The sequence below is a fragment of the Alligator sinensis genome, unplaced genomic scaffold (genome assembly GCF_000455745.1).
Source record: "Alligator sinensis unplaced genomic scaffold, ASM45574v1 scaffold794_1, whole genome shotgun sequence".
In the NCBI taxonomy this organism is placed as follows: Eukaryota; Metazoa; Chordata; order Crocodylia; family Alligatoridae; genus Alligator; species Alligator sinensis.
In genome coordinates this window covers 859372-877445 of record NW_005842125.1, presented here as the reverse complement: position 1 = coordinate 877445, position 18074 = coordinate 859372, and the positions used below count along the sequence as shown (strand labels likewise).

The following is an 18074-nucleotide window of genomic DNA, read 5'->3' as shown; positions in this document are numbered from 1 at the left end:
CTTCCCTGAGTAACATATCCCCCCCCGCCCTGGCTGGGCAATTTGTCCCAGCCCCAGCCCCAATCCCTCCCTCTCGCACACCCCTTCCCTCCCCTCTCCCCCAACCTCAACAGACTTACCAGCTGGAAGCAGCCGCCCAGCCTGTTTGCCTGCAGCCACCCAGCCTATTTAGTCTATGGATGAATCTCCAAATTGGCTGAATCTTTTCCGAAGCTTTTCTGAATCAATTCGGATGTTTCAAATCAATTTGGAGCTTTTACTTGGTCTCCTGATTCAATTCGGATTCGGAGATTCAGTCCCCAAATCAGACCGAATCTCCTCTGAATCGAATCAGCTACTGAAGCTTCACACTGCCCTACTGATAAGCAGGTTTTCTTTCTCTTCCACAGAATTGGCTCTGCATATTTTCTATTAGAGAGAACCCCAAATTCATAACTCTTCCACTTCTAACTGGGAACAAATGTCTGACACCCTTAATGTTTTTAAAGGGAATGTCCCAGTGCCTGGCAACAAGGGCAATGCAAACACAAACTTGTGGCTCTGTTCCACAAATGGAGGATGGTTATGGGATTGGGCAGTGAAGAATGAAATTTAAACAAAGGAGTTCTGCAGTCAGCGTATGACACTTAACAGTTATACTGCTCTAGAAAGCTGGTAAGACGCAGGCTTCTACAGTAAGGGATTTGCAGAGGTAAGTTCATGAATAGAAGACCCTGTTCCAAGGCCTACGGTATCTGTTCATAGGTGGGCCTACTTGTGCTATGAGCTGTAGCTGACAAAAATATGCAGTGACAGGGCATGCACAGTCCCAGTGTTTCATGCAAGGCTGTGTATCACTATAGGCAGGCAATTAAAAATAATAGAACCACTGCATCTACAGATCCAGCAGCTGATCTTAAAAAACAAACTGATTTGTATGCATGTATAGCCTGAGATCAGAATTTAACTCTGTGTATAAATCTCATATCTGGCAGCTTTTAATTATAATCATTACACTTCATGTAGCTGTTTCCAAAAACAGCAAGTTCAGCCATTGACTACAGTTTCACCAAAGCCACCTGATTGCAAATAATGTACTAATTATCTTTCCTGACTCAGCAAGAATTTAAAAAGGACATTTCACATTGCAGTTAATATTCGGATTATTTCAATTCTTGATCAATTTCTTGGCTATTGTTTTGCCAACATTATTTTTGTGTCCATTTGCACTCCTAATATGTCCAATAACACTGTCATTTGGAAACAGTTAATTACTTTGGCTCAAAACTAAGCCCATCATCCAGTAAAATAGGTTCTTTTATTTGGAATTGAGCTGTTCTTAATACTAAAGGGGTGATGCTGTGCATTTGCTTGTATCAGGTCTCTTTTCTGTCATGAGAGAAAAGCATTCCCTGCTAATCTAAGAATACACTATACATAGTAAGCGAGGTTGTTAGGACACGTAAAAGTAATATGTAGTTTTACATAGCAATGTTTACTTAGGGATGCAACATCACATTCAAGTCTTGGCACACAGAAATGTGTTATCATGGAATACTTACAAAAGGTGACTTAAAGGCCAGACTTGCTGCTATGGTTAATGCTGGATCCAGACAACGGAAAATGGCACCAAATAGCATTAGCTTTCCAATCCTTACATCGACAGGCAGGGAAGCCAAGTGGTATCCCAAAGGGGTGAGCTTTTCATCTGAAGTTAAGGCTCCTAGGTCCTGCAGTCGCAGTTTTGATGCACGCAGAGATTCCATTCTTGGAGGCTCAATCAGCCGTGATAAGACAGACTGAAGGCTTTGTGCAGAAAACATCTCCAGAATCTTAATTCTTAGAAAAAGATGACAATTTAGTTTGCTTTCACTGGGCAAAGCTAAAAGAAACACTTGACTAAGAATGTCTTCCCCAAGGTTTTCTTTCTAAACAGCACTTGTCAACTAAAACATGTCATCCAGTACTTTATGTTCTAGAGTCTAGACTGACTCACTACAGACTACCTGAGACATTTCAAGAGCCTGGCTCTTTATCTTCAAATTTCCTGATAGGCAAGGACCAAAGTATTACAGTCTCTTCCCTGCACTCACTGCCATAGCTGCAGCCAAAGTGGGGAAAGTACCTCAGTAACCTGCAGTGAGGGAGACCAGGGCAAGCTGATATCTTATTGTCTTTGCAGTTGGATGTCAGGCTTGTCTTTTCGTTCCTCCTGGGAGGGGGACAGGAAGATAGGAATCCACTCAGGGAGCTGTCTGACATGATCAGGGGAGGTTTTTGATTCCACAGGACCTGCTTCAGGGCCAACCAAGTCAAGGGAAAGACTCCCATTTATCTTTATGGGCTCTTTGTTCTTTACTGTCATAAAACATGTCTTCACATAACTGGCATTGGCCAGTGTCCTAGAAAGTTTCCTTTTTGTAAAGAAGCATATCGAATGAAATGGCTGTAAAGGTCCCTGTCATACCAAAACCACAGTTGTGTTTAATATAGACCAACGATTCCCAAACACAAGCATGCCATGAGAGCTGTTGCAAGTATGCCGTGAAAAAAAAATATTTTTTTCTTTTTTCTTTTTTTATTTAACCTGAAGGGTAGTGTGCATGCAGAGCAGGGCACAGCAGAATCTAGCATAGGCATGCCCCATTGGTACAAGCAGGGCACAGTGGTGGCAGTGTGCAAATGTTTGGTCCCCATGCAGCCCCCCAGTAGTTGGAAGATGCAGGCCTACCACAGCTGGGAAGCTGGGGGCGGGGAGAAGTGACAGTGGCAGCAGGACCAGATACCTGGAAATTGCTGCTGCTGTGCCTTGCTTGCATTCCAGAGACATGGCTATGCCACACACCTGGGAGCTCAGCACTGTTCTCTGTTGCACCCATGGGGGGCTTCCACCACTGTGCAGGTAGATGTGGGTCCCCCAACCCCTTCCCCAGTCTGGATTATCAGCAGCAGGTCCCACCCCCACCCCCTCTCATCCAAGTCCCACCCCCACCATGTTGAGCTCTGGGGAACTCTTGTTAACAGGTGTCCGTGGGTTCCCCTCCCTCAAGAGGGGATTTCCCCTGTACCTACACCCCTGCCACTTAATTCCAGCTCTCCAGCTCCTTGGTTGTAGCCAGCATGCGGCTTTCAGCCATGGGAGAGCTGCAACTAAACCAGATAACTATAAACGGTTCATGCCACTGCTGTTGCTTTTCCCTCCTCCCCTTTTTGGCTGTAAGAGTGAAGTGTACTGCCAATTTTAATGCAGAAAAAAGTGCACCCCAGGTATCAAAAGTTTAGGAAACAGTTATGTAGACCAGTAGTGCTCAACCTTTTTGTCTGGCGAGTCAGATCTGGCTGGTGGTCCTGATCCAGCACTGAGGGCATGTGGCAGGGCCCTATCCAGCTGCACATAGGAGGGCAGGGTGGGGTTGCAGCCCAGCCCCAATTTTGTCCCATGGAGGGAGAAGGGCCTTGGCCTGGCCTCAACCCAACCCCACTTGTGGTGGGGCATGGTGAAGGGAGCATGGCCCAGTCCAAACCAAGCCCAGCTGTGGCGGGGAAGAAGGGAACTTGACTTGGCCCCAACCCAGCCCTGCTGGGGAAGAAGAAAGGAAGAGTGGCCTGGCCTCAACCAAGCCTCGCAGGAGGGAGGAGGTCATGGCCCAACCCCGTGGGAAGGGAAGGGGAGGGGAGAGGGGCATGGCTTGGATCCCAACCCAGCTACACAGAGACAAGGGGGTGTGGTTTGGCTTTGACTCACCACAGGGCTACGGTTTGGGAATCTGGCAGCAGGGGAGGGTGGCAGTATTAATTGCCACTGCTCTCCTCCACCAAATTCCCCACCCCTGGGGGAGCCCTGCAGGCCACATGCCAAGGCTCCATGGGTTGCATTTGGCCTGTGGGCTGGAGGTTGAGCACCCCTGATGTAGACTGGTTCCACTGCACAAAAAGCTTTGGTAGCTCTTCCCAAGAAGTATTTATGTTTTAAACCAATGAAAGGGAGGCAAGTTTGGAAGAGAGGATAACATCCTCCCAGCACTTGACCAGAAGAGAAAATAGGACAGCTCATCTCATTAGGGGCACTTTTGTTTGCAAGTGCAAGTCAAGGCACGTAGTACGAGAAGCCTGGGTGTAAGGGAGAAAGGAGCTGAAAGAAGTGCGTGCAGCAGCATGGTGGGTGGGAAGGATGAGGTCCTGACAAGGGTGGTAGTCAGCAAATTATCAAAAAGTGCGCTGACCAGAGTGGAGCGTGGTGACTCCACAACACTGGATGTGTGAGAGAGAGAGAGAGAACACAACCTGATAATATCACCATTATAGTCTCCCACTGGTGGCAGAGGACTTCTTGGAGAACAACTCTTTAAGGTAAACTCCAGCAAGGATAGTTTACCTGAGGCAGAGTTGTTCCAAAGGCACTCTTTGTATTTCAGGCAACTGCTGCTTTATAAGCTGGTGATTATAATGATGGCTACTGAAAAGATGAAAGCAAACTCCAGAAGCTACACGGCCTGCTCGCCCCTTCCTTTGCAAAGCATTGGCTTTGGACACAAATGTATCTTCCAAACTTTCCATTCCTTTGCTGGGATCATACCTGCAAAAGAAAAAAAAGCGAAAATGACTGAGGACGGTAATGTTTCAGTTCAAGAATGCTGGGTATTAACACTGGACCTCCCGTGGAGGAGTGCCACCAGCTTCTAGAAGAGAGCAACCACTAACACCAAGGATGCAAGTGGAGTTTACCTGGAATTTGACTGAAGTCAACAATTGCTGGGTTCAGAATAAAGCCCTTGTACATTTTCTCAAACTCTTAAAATAGGGCTTTTAAGAACCTTAAATGAACAGCATGCAGAACATGACATTTTCCAAGACCATATTCCATTAAAATAATTCTTGTACCTTTTCTCTTTCATTTTGCCTGAATCAATCACAAAAATAATATCATCAATAGTGACGGATGTTTCTGCAATATTTGTAGAGATGATTATCTTGGTGACTCCTACAGGAGGCTTAAGGAACACAGACTGCTGTTCTTCACTGGACAGTGAGGAATGAAGTGGTAAAACAACACACCTAGAAGAAAAAAAAGGGCATGCTTTCCTTTCCATTATTTTTCCTTCCTGATATCAGTCTGTTTACACATGCTTTAGTCCATAGAGCATTACACAGATACTCATTTACAAAGTGGAAGTTATATTTAAATGGTTCCTATCCCAACCTCTGAGTATTCCTCAACATTTTCTGAATGAGGGCATGAGGACCTGTGGAGTACATCTTCTGTGGGTTTCAGGGATAAAAATCTACCACACCATGTTTCACCCTTGGCTTTTCTGGTGGGTACAATGACCAGGCAGAATGTAGCCCTACACATTTACATGTAAGTATGAAATAAATGGACTGTATTAACACACCAGGACATGGAAGACTGCCTGGATGAAAGGAAGCAATGAAAATAGGACACTGTCCCCGATGTGAAATCAGCTATCTTGGTTTTCTTTTCTCTCTTCAAAGTTCAGCCTTTAGGCCTTCAAGGAATGCTGTCATAGGTTTACATACCTCACCCTACTGTGGCCACAGGGCTTCCCTTAACACATACTCTGGGAAAGAAAGAAGCATGCTTAGGGGGATGGGATTCTGTCTCTAATGGAAGGGCCTGCAAGCAGTGATCTTGTGAGCAGCTGTGTGTGAAGGGTCCCCTTTCCTTCCCTGAAGCAGATGAGAGGTCCAGTCAGGATTTCTGCTTTGGAAGTTCATCTGTTTTTCTGTTCCCAAAATTCCTTTCCTATTCACTCACATAGTAGTGATGGAGTCTACATGCCTTAGGTGATACACTGGCTTGCACATCTTTATCACTGACCTAGAGACTGACATTAAAGCAGTAAGCACAAGCAGAGCAGCCAAAGTGTTTATACAAGTCCTTCTGAGACCATTACTTTATTCTGCTGATGAGTTTAGTGATCACAACACATTTGACTGAGATCACTTAACCTAACCAGAAAAAAACTTAGTTTAGATGTAATATTTGGACAGTGATCCAAATTACACTGGAATAGTTTTCCTTGCAATATTAGCTTGTCTTTAATAGATATTGATTTTTTTCTTGCCCATCCCTACAAACATCTCAACTTTTTTCCTTAAAAATCACACAACATTTTAGCATATTACTAGATGCAGAATTTTTTGAAGTAGAAAACAAGGTAAAAGGTAAAGTTAAACCTCACCTTTTTTAGCCTTCCATTGGATTGCTATAGCTGGTGCATAGAGACAATGTACATGGCACAAAGACTAGCTAGGCCAGATATCAGCAACCTAGGGTCCATGGGCTGCATTCAGCCTGTGAGGAAATTTAATCTGGCCTGCCACAGTTCAGAGAATTAGCAGCATGCTCCAGTCACAGTAGCAGGGAAAATAATCTCAGGGTCCTACTGCCAGCTTCCATTAGTTTGTTCTTTCTGCTCCAGCAGAAGAGCAAACCCCAGGGTCCTAGAGCCTATCTTTTCCTATCCTTTTCTATTGCAGCATCTGCCGATCCTCAGAAGGGTTTTAAGGGGGTGTCGCAGGGTACTAAGGTGCCTGCTCCTCTTAGAGCAGAGATAAGAACCCAGATGCAGGTTGCCATGACAACTGGTTAATGAGGGAATTGGCCGCACTTGCACCTGGTCAGCTGGCTGGAGGAGGCAGGGCCCTAGGCCCATACAAACCCCAGGGCTGGGACCAGGGAGTTAGTTCCCTACCTGCAGCTGAAGAGGAAGGAGCCTTCAGGAAGGAAGGGCCCAGAGAGATGGGGTAGCTGGCAGATATGCCACCCTTAGAACAAAGGGGACACCAGGAGCCCATCAGGTATCCTTGCCTGCTAGACACTGAACCTCAGAGATGGAGTTTTACTCTTTTAAAGGGGCAGAGCATGACGTGAGTTCTGTGTTATATTGCAGCCCAGGGACTCATGGTGGTTGGCTGTGGTTGGTGTGCTGTCTGATAACACTGGTGGTTTAGGTGAGGCTATTTGGGGAAGGAGGAGGCCTCATTGGGGGCCCACTACAGCGTGGGGACCCCGGCACCAGCGAGGCGCAGAGCGAGACAGGGCTGCGGACAGCCCATGCACCAGCAAGGCACAGAGCGAGATGGGGGGCCAAATTACAACAAGACCTAGACCGGACAATGTTGGTACAAGCTGCAAGGCTTGGGGTGTGGTAGAGGGGTGGTTGGAGCCACGCATATGGCCCATAAGGCTAAGAGATTCGGGAACCGTCCACAGTGAAGCAGGATGTCAAGGGGTCTCGAGACAACAGGGCTATTAGGATCTAGCCAGACTGTGTCCAAAACTAAAGCTCAAGGGCAGCCTCCTTATATTCATCATACCAACAAGACCTGGCGGGTGAGAATGAGGGTGCTTGTAGGGCAAAACTGACAGGGTTAAGGACCTGGGGATGACACGGCCACCCCTAGGCACCCCACCCTGCTAAAGTGGGTAAAGGGTGGGGAATGACAGGAGCTAGTTTGCAAGCAGTGATCCATGGTGGCAAGAGGATGCCAACCACTGAGCTAGGCTGCTAAACAACACTCATTGCTAGGGTATCTGACAGATTCCACAAATTACTAAATTAGGTTTAATTTTGGTCATGAAAACATCAATTTTCCCTTCTCCAACTTGAGGACACTGGTCTAAAGCTTCCATCACCAACACGCCATATGTGCCTGTAGATTGCTATGCTAGTTAGAAAGAACCTATTCCAAAGGAACAGAAGTAAACAGCCAGTGGTACATAAAGGTTCACCCCTTTGCCACCTGCCTCAACCTTTCAATAACCTTTATTTGCAACTGGCTTGAGATATTAAAGTTTGTGTAGACTGCAGCAATATCTTTAATAAATCAGTTTCTTTCTGCTTTAATTCAACAAAATGGTAAGTTTTAGGACACCTTTTGACTTACCGCTTACTACGTCTATTATTGAAAAGGGCATTTGACTGCAGCTGCTCATAAAGCATCTTAATTTCTGCTAGACCAGGCAAAAATACCAAGACAGCACCTAAAGACACAGGCAAAAAGAGAATAGAGGAGTTTGGATAAAAAATATTATTAGACAAGAACACTCTGAGAGTGGACAAAGGCCTGAGTTCAACCAGAACAGTACTCTGCAGTGTGCTGTATGAGCTCATAAGCAGCAGTGGTCCCTGTTCCAAAGAACTTGCAATCTAAGCCAGGTGTTGGCAACACTTTCCAGTCTAAACTGGGGGCTGGAATGACCCAGTTTGGGTTGGAGTTGGGCAGGCATTAGAGCCCAGCTGCCACTGCTACTTCTTCCCATGATTCAGCTGCAAAAGTCCCCCTCTACCAGAGCCTATCCTGCTCAACTGCAGCATGACATGGGCAGAATTCCGCCTCTGCCAGAGCCCCAGATGGCTGACTGTGGCTTGGCACGGGGAGAGTTCTCGACTGCCAGATGCTGCAAAAAACCATAGTTCTGTGGGCCAAAACAAAGGCTCCATTGGCCAGATCTGGCCTGTGGGCTGTAGGATGCTGACACCTGGTTTAAACAGACAAGACCACGTGTTTGTTCTGTCCATCCTACAGAAACAAGGGGCTCTCAACTCTGAGAAAGTCAAGTGGAGAGAATCAAGTAAAATCAGAAATTGTGGAAATTAAGATTAGTGCAAACATGTCAACTTGACAGAATTCACCCAAATGCATAAACATTAGGTGAATTTCCCTCTGTTCAAACCATAATGGGCAATCATGTTACCTGGTGGGTATGAGTGTTTACCACTGACTATCCACTCCAGTAAATCCTCTATTAATTCAAGATTAACTTTGTCGAAATCCATGGCAGCCATTGTTTTTAACACTGATTTACTAATTTCTGAAAGAAAAAAATAGAATGCATCAGGAGCACAGAGGTAAGTCCATGTCTAATAACATATGACATACAATACAGTGAGACATGGCTACACAAAGAATTAAACCTTTGGTCAGAGGCTATTCTGTCCTACAGATTTAGCTGAAAGGGCTCAGGATGCTAATATTTGAGTGTTACCTCTTATCTCCTCCTTCACTTGGTTCCTCTACTCATTGACACTTTTCTCTCTGACCCTCTTACTCACTAGACTGCTTCCATTTTATTTTACTCTTTTTCCACTCAGCTTTCTCAGATTTCATTGGGTCTCATGTACTCCTCAGGACCTTTGGATGGCTCAGCCTGTGCACCCCCAGACTGGAATCAGACAGGACCTGGAATCACCACAGAGCTAAAAGAGGTCTTACACCTACTTAATGACTGACACCTGAGCCTCCAGGACTCCAATCACAAGCTCTTTCTTTCATTTCTCAGAATTTCAGTCCTCCAAAGGAAAAAAGACCTTCTCACCCATGACCACCTCCCCCACCAACAAAAAAACAAACTCCAAAACAAAAAAAACCATTATCCTTCAGGGCTACCAGAGCCATCCTACAAGAGGCAATCCCAGAGCTGTGCATCATAAATTACAATGGAAGGAGGGAGTGGGTGACATGATTAAATCTTATTCTGCCACTCACTAACAGGTCAAAATATATCTTCAGCTGTATCCAACAAAAGCCCTGGCACTATCACTACAGATTGTTCTAGCCTGCAAAGGCAGGAATCTGAAGATTTCAAAGCACGTGTGCTCAAAGTGAACAACCAGGGGTGTGTGGAACTCTTTTAGAGGACATGTGGAAGGAAATATTTTGAGAACCTAGCAGCAGGAAGATTTAGGTGTGGATTTAGATTTAGGATCTGGCTCATGAGAAAGCCCCCTCTACATATTATAGGTATCACACAATTAACTGGTCATCTGTGTATTTACCTTAAGACCAGCTACACATGCAAAGTACTTATCACACAATAAAAAGCCCCAACCAGCTATAAAGTTAAATCTCAAAAATGTGTACTAAACTTTATAGCTGGTTGCTACTGAGCTTTAATTTCCACATGTAGCAGCGTCTCCTCTACAGCTGGGATGCACCAGGCCCGGCATGAAACCCCTGAGTCAGGGGACTGTGGCAGCTGTGATCCCCAAGGCTTGGGGGTGCATGAAAGCCCCCAGGGCAAAGGGGGTCATGGCAGCTGCAATCTCTGCACCTGAAGGGGCTCAGTCCCAGCTGCATGACATGTGCAGCCAGAACCCAGAGTCTCATGCCTGACAAGGTCAGGGCTGGGACCAAGAGTATGGCGCAGGTGGGACCAAGAGCCCCGTCAGGTGCCGGGATTGCAGCTACCATGATCCCCTTGGCCCCCTCGGGTCAATAATTGAGCGTGGGACTCTCAATCCCAGCTGCACATGGTCCCCCAAAGGGGGCTTCCAGCTGTGGAAGCCTGTTTTTTGCCAATGCAGGCTCCCCCTACACTAGCAATAAAGGTGCAATTGGATCTGAAGCAGAATCCCACAATTGCACCTCCTGCCATGCATGTGTGGTATAGCAGGAGGCACAATTGTGTAGATCACACATTAAATCCAGTCATGCCTTTACCTGTACATGTAGAGGGGGCCTAAGATACTTAAAAAGGAACAGTAATATAATAGGTTATTGCTCAAACCAGTCCTTTATCATATGCTAAGAATTGTCTGAGGCCAGTATTTCCTGTAGTTTAGTGGCCTAACTGTAAAACAGGATTTATTTTAACTGACAGTGGGTTTTTGATCATATGGTTCTACTGTCATGTTTAGCTTCAAAGCCATGACACTTCTAATTATGAAAATATGTGATATACATTCAAGGACACCACTTTGGTTTGTCAATAAGCCATTGTGATAGCTTTAAAAGACACGGAGATTACCTTTGTAACGTATTAGGAGCTGTTTTAAAGTTAACTGCTGGTCTGGGACTGAATCCTTGACAGTCATGTCATCCTGGATAAGGCCAGCATGCCTCAGATCCTCCTCTACTTCTTCAAGAGCAGTTCTGCTGCGTCTTGCTCTAAGTTTCTCATTAGAACCATGCTTCATGTTCCGCCTATATGGACTACCATCCTCTAAGACATATCTGAATATGAGCAGAGAATTCAAGTGTGTGGAAAGAAGTTGCTTTTAGTCTCCTTTGAACTGTTAATATGAGAAGCTGACATACCTATCACCATGTTATATAAAAGCCTTACAAATTTATATGAAGAATGAGTAGGCCCTAAGTTTTCATTTCTGTCACTCTTAGGAGCAAGTAAGAGTACTAGAAATTCAACTTCACACTTAGGTTTCAATTCTTTTATCATCCTTTCCAAAACCAGGAAGAGCAGTAATTTAAATACAATAAGCTTTGTTGAGTATGTCTTGCTTTTTATTCTGAAGCAGATGAAAATTTTGGTTGCTCTAAACTCTTGGGTAAAGAGGTTCCTGAGTAGCTGGCTGACTGCCAAACAAGGCCTCATCTGCAGCTCACAGCAGTCTTTCTTGGCATAACGGCTCACTGATTTTGAGGTTCAGAACTACCTTGGTGGGGTCTTGGTGGCTGTGACAGAGGTGCTCTGAGATACCTAGGAGATGGTCCATTGAATGTCCCCAAGATTACAAATTGGATCCCACAGTTCAACACCCAGCCAAGTGCTACAGCAACTAAACTGCGGGCAATTCGCAACTGACTGAACAGCTTTCCATCTGAAACAGAACAGCTGGGAGTGACTCTGCAGCTACATCTGACAAGAAGAATCCTTGTCTAGTCCATTGACATGGCATTTAAGTTTAAGAATTTAAGAAAAATTCCTTACATGGCAGCCTGTGTTTCCTTTCTGTTTTTTACCCTCAGCACTGAAATCTACCTTTATGTTTCTTGTGTCACAGGACATCTAAGAACTACTAAAGATTTGTGAGATGATGCCAATATATTTGTGAGAGCTACTGAATATATGATAGTAATGTATTACCACGTGTTTCACATTTTGACTTTCTGGCTAGGAAGAAAATTTTCAGCTGAATTTTGTAAGCTTCTCCATAAGCTTAATGGGACAGGCCATCATCGCAGGGCCTTCTTGCACTGGAAGAGCAGTTCTCCTGCCAGCCTGAAAGTGTTGGTGGTCAGATCAAGAAGGAGTTCATGCTAAGCCTACATTCATATCCAGCTTGAAATTCAGACCTAATGATCTTCTGTGCGACTTCCAGCAATGCTAAATATTGTAATGTATTTTAAGACCTATTTCAATGTATTTGGTTTAAACTTAAACAGCATCAAAGATGCCTCAAACTGAAGGAGTTTCCAAACCCTGGTCTATTCAAATCTTTCCAGTTTTTGGATCTGTTGTGTTGGAATACAAGTTGAAGTGCACAATAAAGAATATCATGGAATTGCACCTATAAAAAAAAAAGACAGGTCACAAACCCCAATAAAGACATGACCTTAAATAAAAGAAGGTCCAGAAGACTGACAGCACTTGAGAACTGGTAAACTTTTCAGGGGAGGGACCATTTCTAATTGTTGTTGATCTTTGCAGTGTCTAGTAAAATGTGCCCAATTCTTGACTGTGACCTTTGAACGGTCCTAGACTACAAGCAGAGGTACAGTTTTAGAATAAATAGCATCATCAAATATCGAGGTCTAAGTTTACAGGTAAGAATCAATAAAATACTATTATTAATTTATATGCAGAGCTAATATAAAGTCAATAGACTACTAGCCTAAATATTAAAACTCCAAAAACCAATTACTTCTAAGCATACTGTCAGAAATTTCATACCTCGTCATCGCAATCACATCTTCTAGAAAAAACTGATCCACAGGAAATGTTCGACCTACAAAGAAAAGTACGAACAATAAAACAACACGCAAACTATCATTGTAGACACGCATGCAGAAGGATGGGGAATAGATTTTACAATTTCTTATGCTGGTTTCACAACTTTTTCAACTTCTGTGACCATATGAATAGGGACCTACTTAATTTGTGGCTTCATGTATTTTATGGAAACTACAAAAAAAGGACAACCCCCCCCCATTTTAATAAAAATAAAATGCTGGCTCCCCAGTGGGAGCCACTGGTCCTTGCTGCCTGGAGGCAGGGCAGCACAAAGGGCAGCAGACAAGTTGGTGGCCACCCTTTCATCCCACCCCGCTCTAGGGCTTCACTGCCAATCAGCGTCAAGAGGCTAAGTTACACAAAGGGTAGCCAGCAATCAAAATGGCAGCTGCCCCTTCATCCCTCTGCTTCCTTGGGGCCTCTCTGCCAATTAGTGTCGGGGGCAGGGCCATCACAAAATGACTGGAATTAGAACTTTGTCGCAATCAATCAGCAAAAATGGAGAAGTACCCCTGTGATTTAGGTAGACCCCCTATTTATGTGTGAGGCTTCTTTAAGATCCATCCTGCAAACCTTAACAATACTGTGCCAAACAGATGGCAGACCATTTCCAAGAACATTCTGACAGCATGCAAGAAGCAAGGCTTGTTGGGGAATATTTTCTCCTGGACTAAACTGTACACTTGGGAGAGATGTTAGACAAGCTTTGGGGCCTGAGAAAAGGTATTTTATGCCTGAAAGCTTGTCTAACTAACTCAAACTATACAGTTAGTCCAATAAAAGATGTTACCAACCAAACCTTTCTTCTCATACATTCCCTAGACCAGGGGTGCTCAAACTTTTCCCCCAGCAGGTGAGATGGCCCATCCATCCACAGGCTGGATCCCACTGTGGTCCCAAGACAGCACCATGGCTGGTGAAGTGGGCACCATCCAGCCATCTGGAGGGGGGGAACAGCTCTGCTGCAACCAAGTCCTATGGGAGAAGGGGGACATGGTTTAGTTGTGCATAAGATGGGAGTATAGCCTAGCTCCAATCTGGCCCTGCAGGGGAAAAGGGAGCATAGCTTGGCGCCTTGGGGGGGTGGGGCACTGGGGGCGGGAGGAGGGGCCTGGCCTCTATACAGATGCAGAGGACAGGGCATGGCCTGGCTGCAGGACTTGCGAATTTGGCAGGGGGAAAAATGATGGTATTATTGGACACTGCTCCTCCGCTGCCAAATTTCCCACCTTATGTGAAGCCCCACAGGCCAGATGCAATGGCAGCATTTGGCCCACAAGCCGGGGGTTGAGCACCCCTACCCTAGACCATTACAGATATACTGGCAGTACAACATGTCTGACAACATATGCCTAGTTTCATAAGGGAGGGTTCCTGTCAAGGAATAATGTGGTACAGCATTAGAATTCCACTGAGCTAGTTATTTCTATCAAGTGCTCAAGAGTCAGCCCACCTGAGCAGTTGATAAAGACATACACATCCATTTGAACAGCCCAAATGTAAGTTTCAATTCTTTCTTATTTTCCCATTTCCAAAACAGAAAGGATTTATCCCATTGTGAGGAAGCTAAGTCAGAGACCTGTGTATTGTATTCTGTTTTGAAGATAGGTTTTCTTGCCAGTCTTGGCTCTTGTGCAGTTGAATTCCAAAGCTGTAGACCACAGACCAAATAGACTTTGTTTCCATTGTTATAGAACAGGGGTTTCACACACCCCTGGGGGTACTTGAGAAGGCCCCAGGGGGTATGTGGCAGCAGTGCAGAGAAGCAGGGGCACTTCTGGTTTTGCCACTGCCCACAGAGACCCCCTCCACCCCTGTTCATCAACCAGCTGGGGGACTCCCTGCTTCTTGACCGGCTGCCACCAACCAAAAAAGGCTGAAAACCCCTGTTATAGACAGTTCATCATTCTGAGGACTGCAGGTCACATTGTGCATAAAAAAAGTCAGGCCCAGCTCATTATGAATTCTGACAACCCAAACCAATACCTTAAATATGTGACCTAGTTTTAGATGGGCTACAGTGAAGTAACTGGAGCACCAGACAGAGGTAGTCTTTGATCTGTATTAATCATAAAGGGTTATTCTGTATTGCCTAATCTGAAGTTTTACTGACTATGATTTAATTGTGTGGCAATACTCAAAAGCCTAGACACCGCATATGTGATTAAGTCTGCATCTGAGATCTCTTGGCTAGCTAATGGTGGTAAATGAAAAGCATTTTGTGTTGCTGCTTCTTCTAACTAGATATCCCTTATCAATAGGAAGTCCAAGAGATAACCTAAATAGCTGACTGAAGAACCAACTCTGAATAATTAACCTTTGCCCAACAGTATCATTACTCCTTTGCCTCGGTTCAGCTTCAACTACCTGCTTTTCATCCAAGCTTGGTCTTAACTAGCAGATCTCATCTGATAGAGTTAAGCAGTCACCAGTCAAAGTCTTATAAATTGCACATTTACTAAGCACGAGGTCAGACAATAAAAGTTTGAGTCTTGGTATTCTAACTACCAAGATGTGGAGTCTGAGGGCATGCATGCAGCCTGAGGTTGTGGTTCCTAAGAAAGGAAGATTTACCTGATACTGCTATAGGTATCAACCCCTACTGTTCATAAAACAGCAACATTAAATTAAACTTTTAAGGAGGCCCTCACAGCCAGATGAAAATTTAGGTGAAATGAGATATAATCAAGCAAAGCTATAGAGCCTGAAATAAGATCTATTAATATATATTAGTATGTCTTGGCCACCCAGGATCCATGTTATGTGTTCTGAATTCATCTTGACTACAAGTATTTTACTATATCTTCTGTGATGGAGTCAAATTGCAAATATTTAGTGTTGGGGAAGCCCTGTGCTAAAAATACTAACAAAAGAATAAAAAAAATCACTGAACATACGTCAAAGACAATGATGTTTCCCAAACTTCGTAAAATACAGCAATGCTATCAAGTTGGTCTTACAGTACCCTTTCTCACTGGCCTGGACAGTGCTGTTCACACACACCTCCTTCCTGCTCATATGTCATTTCTCAACAAAGCTGAAGGCAAACTAGGAAATAACTATGGTGATGGGCAATTTAAAAAAAAAAACTGAGAAACCAAAATACTGGTTTTCACCTGGTATGTTAATAATTGGACATGAGTTATAGTACTGGGAGAAAAGTTCTGCATTCAACGTGGCACTCATCAGTATGATATGCAGGTCTGGTCTCTGAACTATTATATCCTTCAAAACCAGCAGCAAGAAGTCACTGAAGAAAACAAGCAAAAGACATTTGAACTTCAACGTTGGTTTTCAAACCCATTTCCCACCTCATTACTCTGTTCACTTTCATGGAATTCCCCTGAACGCGACACTACCAGTACCAAAACAAGCTTCACCCACAAGAGTACCCCTATGGCGAATATCCTCCAGCTAATAATTTGGTAAATTACTATAAGTAACCTAACTTTTGCTTGTCCCTTTCAAGAATTTCTGGATTACTTAGTACATATTTGAATAATAACTCTAGGAGCCCTAGAAATTAAGCTAAGACTAGCATAAGAATGAGTACCCAACAGTGTTAGATATCAATAATGGATTAACTCAAGCAGAGAGAAAATCAAAGCAGCAGATAAGTTCTTTTTAGGCCTTCCTCAGGAACTTTACAGATTGCAGAAAGCAATCTAGTCACAGACAATGCAGTGAAGGCTGAAGTATGTAATACCGGTTTTCCTTCACTCTTCACAAATAGCAATAGCTACGAGATGATGAGCACAGTTGGCAGCAAAGACAGGGAAGAAGTCAAATGGCTTAGAGTAATAGCAGAACAGATCAGGAATTACTTAGAGAAGATAGAAGCCGTCAAATCAGCAGGGCTAGATGGGATGCACCCTAGGACACTCAAGGAATTGGCTGAGTTAATTTTGGAGTCATGGGCTATCCTCTTTGAGAACTCATGGAGGTCAAGTAAGGTCCTAGATGATTGGAAAAGGGAAAATATAAGTGCTCATCTTTAAGAAAAGGAAGGAGGAGGATCTGGGGACTTACAGACCAGTAAGTCTGATCTCAATACATGGAAAGACCATGGAGTAGGCCCTCAAGGAATTACTCAGAGAACAAGGTGATCAGTAACAGCCAGCATGGATTCACTAAGAACAAGTCATGCCTGACCAACATGACTTTGTCCCATAAGGTGACAAGCTTTGTGAATGGAAGGAAGATAATGGATGTAATACATACCTTGACTTTAGCAAGGTTTTTGACACCATCTCCCATAATGTCCTCATTAACAAACTAAGGAATGCAGAGTAGATGAGAGTACTGTAAGGTGGATCCATAACCGGTTGGATCATTGTGCTCACAATGAGTAGTCATCAATGGCTCAATATTAAGTTGGGAAGAGGTATCAAATGGGGTTTCCAGGGGTCTCTCCTGGGTCCAGTACTGTTTAATGATGTGAAGATTCATTAATGATTTTGGATGATGAGGATCAAGTGTACACACAGCAAATTTGCAGATGACACAAAGTTGAGTGAAATCACAAATGCTCTGGAGGTTATAGACTGGAGAAATTGTTCACAATCAATCAGATGACATTCAACAAGAATAAGCACAAAGTCCTGCACTTAGGATGGACTAATTTCATGCACAAATACAGATTGGGGAATAAGTGGCTAGGCTGTAATACTGCAGAAAAGGACTCAGGAGGTTACAGTAAACCATAAGCTGAATATGAGCCAACAGTGTGCTCTGGTTGCAAAAAAGATCAACAGTGTACTGGGCTGTGTTAACTGGAATGTCTCTTGCAAATCAAGGGAAGCGGCTCTTCCACTATATTCAGCACTGGTAAGGTCTCACCTGGAGTACTATGTTCCGTTTCGGGCCCCACACTTCAAGAAGGATGTGCACAGATTGTAAAGTCAAACAGAGAGCAACAAAAATTAGAGGCCTGGGAAATAATGACTTATGAGGAAAGGCTGAAAGAGCTAGGGTTATTTAGTCTCAAGAAGACGGGTGGGATTTGAGAACAGTCTCCAAATACTTGAAGGGGGATTACAGAGAGAATGGAAATGGGCTTTTCTCTGTGGTCACAGGGGACAAGACCGGGAACCATGGTCTAAAAACTGCAGCAGAGGAAAGTTAGGTTTGAGATTAGGAGGAACTATGAGGGTGGGTCAAGCATTCGAACAAGTTACCTAGAGAAGTTGTGGAATCTCCATCCCTGGACATTTTGAAGAGCAGGTTGGACAGACACCTGGCTGGGATGGTTTAGTTAGGGATGATTCTGCCTTGAGCTGGACAACATGACCTTGTGAGGTCCTTCCCAGCCCAACTATTTTATAATCCTATAGCTTCCAATTGCCAGCAAAAAAACTCCATAACCCTACCCCCACAA

General features: G+C 44.3%; 1 protein-coding gene across 6 annotated transcripts in view; it reads right to left on the bottom strand.

Annotated features, from left to right (window-relative positions):
- Positions 1-18074, bottom strand: part of DHX57 (DExH-box helicase 57) — a 49806-nt gene that overhangs the window by 16252 nt on the left and 15480 nt on the right. For all 6 annotated transcript variants that reach the window (XM_025205710.1, XM_025205711.1, XM_025205709.1 and 3 more), the window contains 8 exons: positions 15814-15947; positions 12638-12692; positions 10754-10959; positions 8702-8818; positions 7891-7987; positions 4861-5034; positions 4355-4555; positions 1542-1818 (listed from right to left, as the gene is read on the bottom strand). In XM_025205710.1, coding sequence (XP_025061495.1) covers positions 1542-1818; positions 4355-4555; positions 4861-5034; positions 7891-7987; positions 8702-8818; positions 10754-10959; positions 12638-12692; positions 15814-15947 — 1261 coding nt within the window. The remainder of the gene's footprint in view (positions 1-1541; positions 1819-4354; positions 4556-4860; positions 5035-7890; positions 7988-8701; positions 8819-10753; positions 10960-12637; positions 12693-15813; positions 15948-18074) is intronic.